This window comes from Protomyctophum parallelum, assembly GCF_964188405.1.
Source record: "Protomyctophum parallelum genome assembly, chromosome: 1".
NCBI classification, from domain to species: Eukaryota; Metazoa; Chordata; class Actinopteri; order Myctophiformes; family Myctophidae; genus Protomyctophum; species Protomyctophum parallelum.
In genome coordinates, this window is record NC_139697.1 from 6,045,933 (window position 1) to 6,060,287 (window position 14,355).

General features: G+C 41.7%; 1 protein-coding gene across 1 annotated transcript; it reads right to left on the reverse strand.

The window, feature by feature from the left end:
- Positions 1-1,648: 1,648 nt before the first annotated feature.
- On the reverse strand, positions 1,649-13,174 carry LOC310855368 (GPN-loop GTPase 3). Its single transcript, XM_083760342.1, has 8 exons — positions 12,965-13,174; positions 8,515-8,623; positions 6,803-6,970; positions 6,539-6,663; positions 6,200-6,315; positions 5,563-5,659; positions 3,718-3,846; positions 1,649-2,203 (listed from the first exon to the last, which is right to left on the reverse strand). The coding sequence occupies exons 1-8, from the start codon at positions 13,010-13,012 to the stop codon at positions 2,141-2,143; spliced, it is 855 nt and encodes a 284-aa protein (XP_083616468.1). The 5' UTR covers positions 13,013-13,174; the 3' UTR covers positions 1,649-2,140.
- Positions 13,175-14,355: the final 1,181 nt, after the last annotated feature.

Consider the following 14,355-nt stretch of genomic DNA (forward strand, 5'->3'; position numbering starts at 1 on the left):
TGTGGTTTCGCCTGTCTGCGTTTCTCCTTTCCTGTTAACCATTTCCACTGCATAATCTCCATTGTCTGTGGTTTTCAGCGGGCCCAACGTCAGAATGCCGTTGGTCTTATTGATGAACACGCGTCCCTTGTAATCTTCAGCGATATTCTCCACGCCGCCGCTCACCAAGGTAACAATTGGAACCAGTTCGTCCCCTCCGTTAAACGACCAGACCAGGGTCAAGAAGGTTTTCCCGGGTTCCAAATCGGGCTTGATGGTGACATTCTTCCCAACAACACCGTCAAGTGGCCCGTCGTGTGGGAGAAGGTCCTGCCCCGCACAGCATCCTATAAAGCACCACCTGTTAAGTTATTGTTGGCTATACGCTTTGGATTTCACAAATCAAATAGTCTAAAAGTGCAGTTCAATTATGCGGTTGTGGTATTTTTACGAATATTTTTTATTTTAAACAACTGAAGGATAGGTTATTATATAAAGAGAATGCATAGCCTAGAGATGGCGTAAATAGCTTACACATTTTCCATTATATAATTGCGTCACAAAAACTTTATAGCAAAATATATTTGCTCCATATGTAGTATTATGTAACCTATGTGTTAAAAAAAAAAAAAAAAAAAAAACAACTTACCAAATACGGATAAGAATAACACAAATGACTTCACGTTAAACATATCCATCCTGAAACGATTCAAGTCTATCCAGCAAGGCGACACTGATCTGGATTCTGAACAATACTCCTACCTGTTGCTTGCTTTTATAAAGTGCAGTAGTCTTGGTTCACACCCAGTCAAGGTGAGAGCTTATCAGACCGCCTCTTCTTCACAAAGAACTGTGATGGGGTGGGAGTAATTTCAGCAGGATTTACTCACATTCCATGTGGGTTAAAGGTTGTTTTTCGTATAGGCCTACTTACCCAGCCATTCACAAATGTACAACTCCAAGTTAATTTAAGCAACATGCATATATCTGTATAATAACAAAACATAAATAGTGAAGAGTTATTGCCTTGGCACAAACCGTAAGCCTTAGTTAGAATCATGCATTTCATTGTAAAATTGTCAGGTATTCACAGAAAAAAATCTTCACTATTACAGTAAGTACAATAACCAAGTTGGGATATCTTGTACAGCCTAACAGTAAATTGAAATGATTGGTAATTATTGTTCAACAAGACACTACTGACCTCTGGTGGAAATGTACAGAAAACAAAAAGGTTGAGAAATACATTGCATTATGAATTCCACAATAATTCCAGTGAAACTAGAAGCTAAAATCAAACAAGCAACTCATGTGATGTCAGTAGAATTTATTACAGTTACAAGAGGACATTATCAAACATTTCTACATTTCTCTTCTTTGAGATGATCACCATTGTTGCCGTATCGTTAATTGCTCTCAATATCATAAAATACTTTGAGCTACACTCTACACGCAAAAGATGCAACACAAATAATCAGCAACGCAAAAACATGCTTAAAGATGTGAAAGTGTTATAATGGGTAACTGCTAATAAGCCAAAGTACAAATATCTTAACAGACCAAACTAAAATAACGTCTTAAAACAAGTCATTCACAGCATTCAGAAGTCGGCTATGAATGTGCATTTTCTCCCTTGACATCACTTGTTCAGTGATAAGGTTTCCACCTCGACCATAAATGTTGTTCTTGGCTGGACAAGTATTGTCAAATGATTTGAGGTTTGTCAGAATGTCTCTTTCCAGGTTCCCCATTATTCCCCATTGCTGCTGATGAGACAAATATCCATTTCCCTTTTCCCCCTCTTCTGTCTACCCAACCTCACATTCTACTGTAATGTCTCGACTCATTAGTTGTGGCCATGCATCTCCTTGCAACCAATCGGTTGCGAATAGTTGCATGAAACCCTTATCCCCAATGGCAGTTGTAAGGAGTTGCATTGGTGCCGTTTTAGATGTTTCAACAGACTGTTGAAACATTCTGTTTCAACAGTTTTCAGTTCCTTCTTAATTGTTCTTGGCTGGACAAGTTCCACCTCAACCATAAATGTCTCTTCTCTTTGATTGTTGCAGGTAAAAACAGCAATTTGCACTGACGCACTTTGGATGACTCCGCATATGGTTGTCGGTATGATCAACAGTTCACTTTTCATATTCTCGGTTTCTTATGTTGTCTTGTCTTGAAATAATTCATCATAATTTTCGTAACCTGGCTCTGCCTCAACCTCCTATAGGAACAGACAAGGTATGAAAGCAAATTAGTGCTCAATAAGGGTTAGTAAATACATAATATAATTTGATAAGTTTGCACTTATAAAGCACTGTCATGTCACACGTGGTTAATATGCATCAGAAGCGTAACCCATTTCACTTCCATCCGATGGGAGCAAAGACAGTTGTGGTGCGTTGACAGCTTTGAAGTGTGTCCATTGCACCTGACGTCAGTGACGTGTGGAGTTCAACATAGTGAACCTTTATCAGGCATCGACCAATATGAACGAAGCTCGAAAGGCTCACCCCACTTAGCAGCCATTTCACTTGTACTTTTCTTTTAGTGAGCTAACCATGACAAGAGTATGGCCCAAACAACCGCACCAATGATTCGCCATGCATCTCCTTGCAACCAATCGGTTGCGAATAGTTGCATGAAACCCTTATCCCCAATGGCAGTTGTAAGGAGTTGCATTGGTGCCGTTTTAGACTTCATTCTGTTTCATGTAGGTTACACATACATACAACAGTTTTCAGTTTCTTCTTAATTGTTCTTGGCTGGACAAGTATTGTCAAATGATTTGAGGTTTGACACCATTATTCCTCATTGCTGCTGATGAGACAGATATCAATTTCCCTTCCCCCCCTCTTCTGTCTTGTGACTTTTGTTCCCAACCTCACATTCTACTGTAATGTCTGGACTCATTAGTTGTGGCCAGCAGCCTATAGTAAACAGGTAACACACCCGAACCATTGATGTGCAGCCAGAGGGTCATTCCTGGGTTAATTGACATCGCAACACTCCCCTGATAAGATTTGTTGGGGTTTGTTCACATTCAAACCAACACACATGAACATGAATCTAGTGCAGGGTGGATTACATTAATTATTATTATTATGTTATTACTAAGAGTTCATTATATCTACCGCATATGGTTGTCCGTATGATCAACAGTTCACTTTTCATATTCTCGGTTTCTTATATTGTCTTGTCTTGAAATAATTCATCGTAATTTCATGTCACACATGGTTAATGTGCATCAGAAGCACCATTTCACTTCCATCCGATGGGAGCAAAGACAGTTGTGGTGCGTTGACAGCTTTGAAGTGTGTCCATTGGACCTGACGTCAGTGACTTTATCAGGCATCGACCAATATGAACGAAGCTCGAAAGGCTCACCCCACTTAGCAGCCATTTCACTTGTACTTTTATTTTAGTGAGCTAACCATGACAACTTAAGTGAAATGAACTACAAACCAGAAAATCAGCACAAGAGCTGTCTCTGAGTCTCACAGGCACTGCCAACAACCTGCAAAGCAACAGGCTTGCATTGGCTGCAATGCTTCAGACGCGGAAATGTAACCGTACCCTTATGCTCAATTTATACTCCATTGTATGACGGAACTGCACGCCTAAAACAGCTGATCTACAAGCTCAGAATGCGTTGTGAGCTTGTTTGTAGATAGGCTATTTTGGGCGTTGGCATGGTTCACCAAGTATGACGAAGTATAAGTCAGGCATTATATTTACCTTTGGTTCTTTGACCTCCAGATCTTCTCCATACTGTATAGAGAAATCAATGTGTTGCAGCACTATATTGATTCCTTCCTCATCTGTACGATCAAACGGCAGGAATCTCACCATGCTGTAGTCATCAATCTAGACACAACGCAAGCACACAATTTCAATGAAGAGGACGACTCCCTGCATGATGTATTATGAGTTTTGACTTTGACTCAACACTCAAAGAAAATGTTATCATGGTGAGGGATCCCATTATCTGGAAAATTTGAATATTTGAAAGCGACTTTAAAACGCTGTCTAGCTCGATAACATACCATAGTTTATTCAGTGTTTCCTTAGTGAGACGGTGGGAATATTGTCACATCACTACGAACACAAGAGTGTCTCAGAAAAAGTGAGCATGTTGATAATTTTGCATTTCAAACCAGTTTTTTTCTTCTTTAAAAGAAAAAATATATATAGTAGTGGATTCTATGTCACAATGCCAGTTGAACTTTATTTTACTCGATTTGAAAGATATTGCAGTGATTACGACTCTAAGGGGGAATATGCATTTGCCAGGGCAGACATGGACGTGCACGTAGACTCGGGTATGCGCATGAGTTCAACTTTTAATAAACTGTAAAAAGTCCTAGTTGATTGCATTAACACTTACAGCACGTAGGACGCCTGAGAACGTCATAGGATAGAGTAGAGTAGAGTTCTAAGGACGTCTGAGGACGTCCTAGCGACATCCCAGCGATGCGGGGCGAGATATTAATATTCAGAATTTTTCCTATTTATTTTTTTGGCATTTCGCTTTTCGCTTGCCGTATGCTAACGCTCAGTGCAACTATTAGCTTATTATTGACTCCCACGTTAGCGAGACGGAAAGAATGACTCGTAGCTCCTAATCCAGGGCGCTCTCCGTGGTGATGAATAGAGCGATATGCTGGCGCTTATTTTCTGCTCCTCATCCGTCTCTCCCGCAAAATATGAACGCTTTTTGGAGCGTAAAACAATATATTAAGATGATCGGGGATGTTGAGGTCACTTTGTAAAGTCAACTTTTTTAGGAAAGTGTTTCCGGTTCATGGCTTTCAAAGTAAAAGCGATCAGACACCTCCGGTATTCTATAGCCTATATTTTGAAGGCAGTCGGCGTACTCAATGTGTTAAACGTTACTTTGTGAAGTGCCCTCGTCTTAGTTAAAGCTGTTATGTGCAGAACACTGCAGAGTCATTTGTCTCGCTTATGAGGACTGAGGATTTTGCGCGGGCCGGCTTTTTTGCATAACCCGCCCGTCCCGTCCCGCCACAGGAGCCAGCCCGCACCAACCTGCCCCACAAAACAATGTATTAAACAATAACCCGCCCGTTTTCGCATCGCATGCATAATCACATTTGCTTGATTGCCAGAGAGAGAGAGAGGAGTAGGAGGTACCGGAATGCTGATTTTCTCCTTTTTGGGGGAAAGGGGGGGTGACCCGCCCCGCCCGCTGCGCGATAATTGCGCTGAAAATCTTGACCCGTCCGCCTGCCCCGCGGGACCTACGGGCAACGGCACCACTTACAAAATGTAATTTAATGTTGTTTGAAGGAGAGAGATTTTACGCACATCTCATAACAAATTATGAATAAAAAGGACTTAACAATATGTACTTTAACGCCTTGTAATAACCGATGAAAGTGTAGCCATGAGCAGTAATGTAATGTAATTGAAAATTGAGACACATTGTAGAATTACAATCAGGTGAATCTAATCGAATTGTGAGGCCAATGAAAATTCACACGTCATCATCATTTAAATCAATCTGATCTATTGAGAGTGGGGTACAGTGTACCAAAAGGTGAGGTGCAGTGTAAAACCTACTAGACCACAGATGGCTGTAGTTAGCTTCCTGAACTTCTCACTTCTTAGTGAGTGACAGTTGTCCTCCATCATGGAGTACATGTCTGGATCCAGGTATCTGGTAAAAAAAAAGAACACAACATTCAAAATGTTGAAAAACATTTTCAATACTGAAGAAAAATCATGCTTTATTGTGGACATATGTACTGTATGTATATTTCTAATTTGAGAATGGGTTCCCTAAATGTATTAAGTTTACAGCACTGTAAGAAAACAAAAACAAACTAAACGTTTGAACAAACGGCAGAGAAAATATTCAATGATTTAAGGTTAATCACGATAGTCGTGAGGAATTACAAAAGCATTGATATGAAAATGTTTTGAAATTGTGACAATTATGACTTTGTGAAATGAACTCAATATCAACAGCACGAGGGAGCTATAAATCAAGTTTCTGTATAATTTCCATAGGCCAACTGTATGAAATCATAGCTGCGGTGTCAAGCTGCGCTTAATTTGACACCACGGCTATGATTGCGCCCAGGGCAGCCTTCCTCGGATTAGTCTATATATGCATATAAAGTATTATGCTATACATACAAAGTATTAAAGCATCACGACACAAGACAAGACGGCAAAATAAATAAACCAAATGTACTTTTCAATTTCCTTCTTGGCCTTGGGGCTGAGCAGGTCCATCTTGGTCATAATGTTAACTTGGGGAATCTCCAGTGATACCATGGCACTGAGGGCAGCCATGACTCCTGAGATAAACTACAGATCCGGAGAGAGGATTCAGATAAAATGATCACTTTGAGAATGGTATTAATTTATTTAAATCAGTCAATAAATATCTATACTCTATCGTAAATGCACTTTACATACTGCAGTTATAATGAAATAAAGTGTATGTTAAAAAGAAAGAAAGAATACAAGTCAGACCGTAAATGTTTTTAAAGCACAATGAACACAAGCAGATTGGGGACTGGACGATTACCTTAAAAGTCTCCACCATGAACTGGGAGTCGACCAGAAAGACACCACACACCCTGAACTCCCACTGCTGCAGCTGTTCCACTAGCTGCCTCATCACTGGTAGGTGGGTGTACAGCTCTATCTGACCTGCAACATGACCCCAGACATTTTGTAAACATATCAAAAATTTCACAATATTTAACTGAAAGGTTGCAATCGGAGGGCTCTATATGTTCTAAACAGAACCTTTTTTGGTTAAGTATGTTTGTCACAGCTGGGACCTTACCAGGGCAGTCAAACAGTATGTAGTCATCTTCCACGTGACCAAGGTTCTCCTCCAGCCAGTCAAAGTTTTGGGCAAAGTATTCCATGCAGAAGACCAAGCCTCCGTTAGGACCAAACCTCAGGGTGTCGTCCTCCATTACGTCGTCCACCTGGATCAGCTCACGGATGTCTTAATTAAGACAGAAAATCCATCAGAACAATTGTGGTCTCCAAATTTCATGATATTCATAATTACTATAGGCTATACATTTTGGTCACTGTGCTAATTTGGTGTAGGTTAAGTGTCTGGTCAGAGAAGCTACGTCTGGGGAGCTTCGTTTACTAGAGATCTCACTCAAGTACCCATTGTCTCAAAGTGTTTGAGGCTTGGTAAGGTGTGTGAGACATTTAGCATTCTATTGTATCAAGGAGACCACTTGTTTACTAAGTGGCATTATGTTGATGTGTATATGTATGTTTCAGACTTCACATCTTTATTCAACTCTTGTCTATGCAAATAATATAATGTCTCGTAAATGCAAAGTTAAAGGAGTCTTAGCGGGCTGGCCATCGAGGTGGTCACTGGTCAGTCTGTCGTGTGCTCTGCGGGCCGGCATGGCAAGGTTTTTCACTACACTACAGTCTGCAGTTTGTTTTAGAGAACTCCAGTCTTCTCTATAGTTTAGTTGGTCAAGTTGTGTGAAAATACACGACACAATCGTCAGTGGTCATTGGCACCGAACAGGAACCTCATTGATTACAACATTATGCCTCACCACACTTAAACCCTATACTTCGTTGACCAGGATCCCTAAACCAAATGCCTGATCCCCTCCTATTTACTCTCTACACACCAAATGTATTCATCAAAAATCTACAAGCTTACAATGTGTCACAACAACAACGCATTGTGAGCTTGTAGATTTGCTACCTTTGCTGTAGGATTGCTCCCAGAATAAAATTCCTGAGTTCTAAAACTGCATTAAAGTGAGAGCACGGAAAGGGCAAGTGAGGAGAAAAGTTTGGTTAGTGTTTACAGCCTGGAGACGCATGGTTTAATAAATATTGAGCACCCCTAAATTCTCTTCTGACAATAACTTCTGAAAATAAACAGGAGCTTAAATATCCTTAGCAACTATCCTTCTACTGAACATGGGTGGTGATGAAAATGGTAATGCTCTTTCTCCAATAGGGTATACCGGTACAGTGTATGAGTATATGCACACAGAATAACTCTTCCTACTTCCAGGCGCCCTTCCATACGTCCTTCACAGGTGTTACCGATGATACTAATGAAGGCTCTGTTACATTTAGTGTACAGTGGTTCTCAAACTTCTTAATTTCAAGGACCCCCATAACTCTGAGAGTGTGGAGGACCTCATGTAATTCAGACAGGGCATTAGTCCGACATGCAGATGCATGTCGGACTAGCGTCTGCTCCCGTGCTTGCGGTTATGGTTAGGTTAGGAGATGAGGTGGGTTGTCATTTGTCGGACCAATGACTAGTCTGAACAACGTACTGCACCCGAGAGTGTGCATGTGTTTAGTTAGACATACCAACAGTCAGACACCATGAGTCAGACACCCTCCAGTATCATCGGTAACAACTGTGAAGGAAGTAGGAAGAGGCACTGAAGTAGGAAGAGTTATTCTGTGTGCATAGAGCCTATTGCCATTTTCAGGATAAAGTCGGAATGGAAGAAAGGCTGCCAATGTAGCTGATACAGTCCTGACCTGCCATGACTGGGTAGTCAAAGTGTTCTGCTGCAGGGTCCAGATTCACCACCTGAACAGAACGGTTGATTGCCTCTGCATGTTGGATCAGAGTGGAACAGTAGGTACTCTGAAATGACAAGGCAAAAACACAATTAGCATATCATCAAGTCATGTGTGGTATAAGTTACAGGGAGTTTCAACGGATACAGGAAAAGTGGGCACCCTAGCCGCAATTTGCAAGTACACTAGTTTTTTGAGGGGCCTATGCACAGCTTTGTGTGTTTGTAGCACGGAATGTGATGAATTGATTGGCTGAGCACGGAATGTGATGTATGATGATAAGAGCGCCCTTCACTTCACATCAGCCATTGACAGCCCATACATCCAAACAGAAAAGTCCTATCGGATTGTATTAAACAACGTTAAACTCACCAACATTGCAGCTGTACGAAAAGCTTGAATTATCCTCTATGTGCAAAGTGTTTGTTTCATAAAAATCCACCGTAGAAATTCTGTGCCGGTGATAATTTTTCCAAGTGTTGTTTTTTGGAAGTACTCATTTTCACAATTAACGCAAGTTACACAACCTCCTGCTGCCCTCTGCATTATTTCAAAACAGGTGGTAAGCAGGGCTGTGGCCTGAATGTCTCTGATGTTACATACATTGGCAACTTTGCAAGTATTTCACATCACAATACAGAGCCATAGAACACCCGTGTCAGCTTCCAGTTAGTGGCGCGACATAAATGTGATCGGCGCTCCATTTGTACTCGCCCATTAAATAATTCCAAAGACTTGGAACCAGATATAGTCCTCTAGTTTCATATCCATGTGAAAGTTCTGGCATAAAATGTGCGTTTAGTCAAATATCTCCACTTTTTCACGAGGTTCACACAGAAGACATTCACTCTGCTCATCACAAACATCATCATTACCATTTGACCAGGGTAACACAAATGTGTGGGGCAAAGTACGTTTTATGCCAGAACTATATATCACATGGATATGAAATAGAGGACTCACAAGTCGTTGGAATTATTTATTGAGTGAGTACACACCAGACCACATTCATGCCGCCACAAACCGGCTCTGTATTTAGAAATACTTGCCAATGTATGTAACATCAGAGACATTATAGGGCTGGCAGGGCTGTTGAGTGATATACAAGTACTTCCAAAATCAAACACACAAAATTTTGGTGCCCAAAATCCCAAATGCGGAAGTGCAACCGAGCGCTCAATCAAAGAGATTCTATATAATTCATTCAACCTATAAATATCATTAAACCCCATAGTAACAACCAGCGTCCAGTGCCTCCGCCATATTGGTGTGATGACGCAACTTCCGGTTGCTCTAAAAAAAACATTAAAAGGTCATGTTCATTCTATTCTACTTCTAATATTATCCTTCTACAGGACTGGTCCGTGTTGAACAGCGAAAAGGTATTATAAATATGCATGCTACTTAATTATTTACTCATTATATATCATATTTATTCAGAATATAAGTATATGTGCGTGAACGTGCGTGGGCGTGGCCTATGCGTGTAAACGTGCATCCAAAATTGAATTAAGATTTTAGTGCAATGGAAAGGAAAAGATATAACTACAACCATTATAAAGAATTATTGTTTGATATAGCCTACATGAAACCTTTCTCCCCAGACAGTGACATCAAGGCATGGATGGCTCTTAACTTTCTAAGTGTCAATGAAAGTAAAACGGAGGTTATAGTGTTTGGACCTAGCGGTCCTGGTATCGTTCTCGCTGACCTAGGTTCCCTGCAGCCATATGTGAAACCTGTGGTCTCAAACCTTGGCGTCAAACTAGACAATGCCCTTAAATTTGACAAACAGGTCAATGCGGTAGTTAGCTATAGTTTCTATCATCTAAGGCTGCTGGCCAAAATCAAGTCTGTGCTATCCTTTAGCGATTTTGAGCGGGTTATCCATGCCTTTATTTCTACGCGGTTGTTACTGTAATGCCTTGTACGCTGGTTTAAACCAACCAAGCCTCCCTTGCTCGACTCCAGAACTTGGCCGCTCATCTACTCACAGGTACTCGCAGAGTTGAGCATATCACACCTGTCTTGGCCTCCCTTCATTGGCTCCCCGTCCGCTTCAGAGTGGATTTTAAAATTATTTTATTTGTCTTTAAATATATTAATGGTCTGGCTCCTCTTTATCTGTCTGACCTTATTGAGGTCTATACTCCTCCTAGGTCACTGCGGTCTGAGGGCCAGCTAAACCTCAGGGTCACAAAGAAGACCCGCCTAAAGTACAGAGGCGACCGAGCCTTTTCTGTTATAGCCCCCAAACTATGGACCGCACTCCCCTCCCACGTCAAATTGGCCCCTTCCATCGAGACTTTTAAATCTCGCCTAAAGACCCACCTCTATAACTGGGCTTTTAACCCCGCTTGAGTTCCTTCGGTCCTTGTATATGTTTTGTCCAGGGGGGCAGTCAGACAGATATTTTGTGAAGCCTGAAACTCCTGAAAGTTCATATAATGGCCTGTTGTGGCGCTGTCACTGGACCCAAAAAAACCCATAGCCCCATAGAAGTCCATGTATTTGGGCCCAACTTCACCTAGACTGTATTACCTTAATAAACATGGTCATGAATACTTTCTGCTTCCAGTCACTAGTTTAAAGTCTCATTTCTAATGTCATAATATTCTTTTTGGAAAATTATGGTCCCATTTATAAAATAAATGACTATAAAGTCGCGTATGTTCTGAGGGGCGTGGCTACCGTTACAGTCTATGATGAGTCCCCACCCACTCGAGTCAAAATAAAAACCAACGGAGAAGAAGGGGGGGAAGTCCCGCCTCGTTGTCTGGGCAGCCAATGGCCAGCTGGGCCCAAACGGAGCCAGCCAATGGCCAGCTGGGCCCAAACGGATCTAGAAAGATGGCGACTTACAGTGCAGGAATAACAGGCTTCATTTTACGTCCATGTTAGACCCGGGGAACGCTTTGTCCATATTTTTTACAGTCTATGGTTTTGTCTCACTGTGATGCTGTTGCTTTTCTGTTGTTTTTCTGTAATGTGTCTCAGTTTTCACTGTTTGTACTTTGTTTTCTCGCTGTTGTTTTTCTGTGTGGTAGCTTTAGTGCATTTGTTTTTATTTTTCTCCTGTACAGCACTTTGCAAACTCTGAGTTTTGAAACGTGCTATATAAATAAATGGTAAGTGGTAAATGGTGCATTTATATAGCGCCTTTATCCAAGGCGCTTTACAGAGATTGTGCATTACATTCACCCATTCACACACACATTCATACACCGATGGCAGCGGAAACCATGCAAGGCACCAACTAGCACATCGGGAGCAATTAGGGGTTCAGTGTCTTGCTCAAGGACACTTCGACAGTAACTCTGGGGGAGCCCGGGTTCGAACTGGCAACCTTACGGTTACCATCCAGGCACTCTACCCCTGAGCCACCGCTCCCCAATAAAGTGGATTGGATTGGATTCATGTGGCACATTTATAAACAACAGGTAACCCAAGGTGCTTTCCAATGGGTCATAAACATAAATGATAGCGTATAGGCTATATATGTTTTTGCAGTCCGTCTATGATAATATGTAACAGCAATGGTGATTTTCACTGTGTAGCATTATTTGGGTGATCAAGCCAGGCCAGCCTAAACGGCTATAAGTGATCATGTGCCCGAAGACTTAATTTGCTCAATTATTTTGTATTCATTTAGAGCAGACAGCAGAACATATAGTTACAGTATATGAGCAGAGCCATATATGATATGATCCAGTTATCACTGGATAAGTAGCGTTCTGACTACAGTTTTTGGAATTACCACTAGGTGGCGGGAGCGGCAAGGTGCCGCCATCTTGGTGTGATGACGTCAAAGCACTACCGCTGCGCCATCTAGTGGTGATTCCAAGTATTTGAGGAGTGTCGCCTCTTTATATTGAATCAATGTTAAAGCCCAGCTGCACGGGGTTTCCTCGTCATGAATCCACGGCTCCGCCTGCAGTCCTTCCTCTTACCACTAGGGCCCAGTGCGTCAACGTCAACGCGCCTCACTGTCCCCTTGGGGCAGCGCATATTAGCTTCCCGTTAACGTCAACGCGTGAGCGTCACAAACAAACCAACATTTATCCTGGGCTGTGTGTGCTCCACTTCCTGTCGATTTGATCCAATGAAAGCCAATGAAACTGGTCAGATGACCAATGATATCCAATGAAATCAACAGGAACTGGAGCACACACAGCCCCAGGAAAAGTGTGGATATTTAATTACCTGTACTGTCATTTCCAGAATATTCTTTCCATCAATAAAACACTCACCAGGGCTTCAACCTCACTTCCCGTGCTCTCAAATCTATGCAGTTGTGTTGTGTAGAACTCGTGAATTTAGCGAATTAGTCAAAACAGAACCCAAGTAACATAATTTAATTTAATTTAACAAAATGTCGGTGTGACACAATGAATATATCACATGTTACCTTTCCACTGCCAGCTGGTCCCATCACTAGTTGTGCGTAGCGAGGCATTTTGCCTCTCCTCTCCTCGCTCAGGTTTGTACCCCGGTCAGACTTTATATTCTACACATTCACGCATGTTTCTGTCGTCAAACGGTGTGTGTATACCTTATTCTACAGCATTCACACACACATGCTGCTGTTGTGTTGACAACATGCGCCCGCGCGCTACATCTGCGTATCTGCCAGTGTTGCCAGATTGCGTGAGTGAAACAAGCAACTAGGTCTATGAAAACAAGCCCAAAAAATAAGCGCAACTTTACAAAGAAAGAAGCCCAATGTGCTTATAATAAGCAGACATGGCAACGTCTCTGCTTCTTCTTCGTCGCTTGTTGTTTCCGTCTTCATCCTTTGTTTTTCTCAGTTGAGAAACTACTTACGCAGCCCACAGCGCCATCCACTGTCGCGAGTGTGAAATCATTTACACTACAGCATACAGGGTTTCCCAATTAATTCTCCTCAAGGGCGCTGGTATATGGCTCTGGTGCAGCCTAGCTATAAAGGGAATAAATAATTAAGCACTCTGAGGGCATCGAGGTATTTTTTATACAATTACCTTTTACAATTATTTCTATTTACTTTTTTGCAAAGCATATGAACAACGCAACTTTCGACTCCTGTGTCTAGGTATTTCTTCCCACATTGGTGAGTAGCAGCCTATAGGTTTTTTTTTTGCCTTTTGATATGATATTCCTGGACCTGTTTGCAGCCTATAGCCTATAGGTTAGAAATGATCAGAAAGTCAAAGAGTCTGCTATAGGCGAGTCTTTGCAGCGAGTGCAACAGTGGGGTAGGATAAGAGTGTTATTGTGTCAGCCGCCACGTGCCCTGGCAACGATCCTTCAATCTCATTTCATCTAGCACCTGTTCTGGCCCGCCACAGCTCGCTCTACGATTATGTTCACCTCTGACTGCGTCTGCCTCTCCTCCCACTGCAGCTCTTCCATATTCATCTCCAACAATGTCCTTGGAATCTCGAAGGGAACTTTTTCAAAATCAAATTTTATTATTACAGTAACATCTTGGCGAGCTGTCTGTAATACATACTCTGTACACAGTGTACAGACTCAGACTCTGTACGGCCAGGCATTTTTTTACACCATGCCAAAAGAAAGTTTGTCTCAAAATCTTGAAAGCTGAACGGGCAGGATACAGGATGGAGCAGAACTATAGCTGATGCATGCCAACATTGCCAGGGCGTCATATCAATAGTTTGTATCTTGTCCTTGAGTTTGAAATAAAGATTGAATAGAATTGAATACACCCTAATTAATTTGGGTTGATATGCATATAATGTACAAATATAAAAAAAATAGTGGGCTAGAAGTAGGCTATAGAAAATGTAAATACTCAAG

Coding starts and splice junctions, on each gene's coding strand:
- LOC310855368 (XM_083760342.1), bottom strand. CDS start 13,012: ATGCCTCGCTACGCACAACTAGTGATGGGACCAGCTGGCAGTGGAAAG. Junction 5,660..6,199: donor GCCAAGAAGGAAATTGAAAA/GTACATTTGGTT, acceptor TTTTTTTACCAG/ATACCTGGATCCAGACATGT. Junction 3,847..5,562: donor CTACAGCCATCTGTGGTCTA/GTAGGTTTTACA, acceptor CGTTGTGTCTAG/ATTGATGACTACAGCATGGT.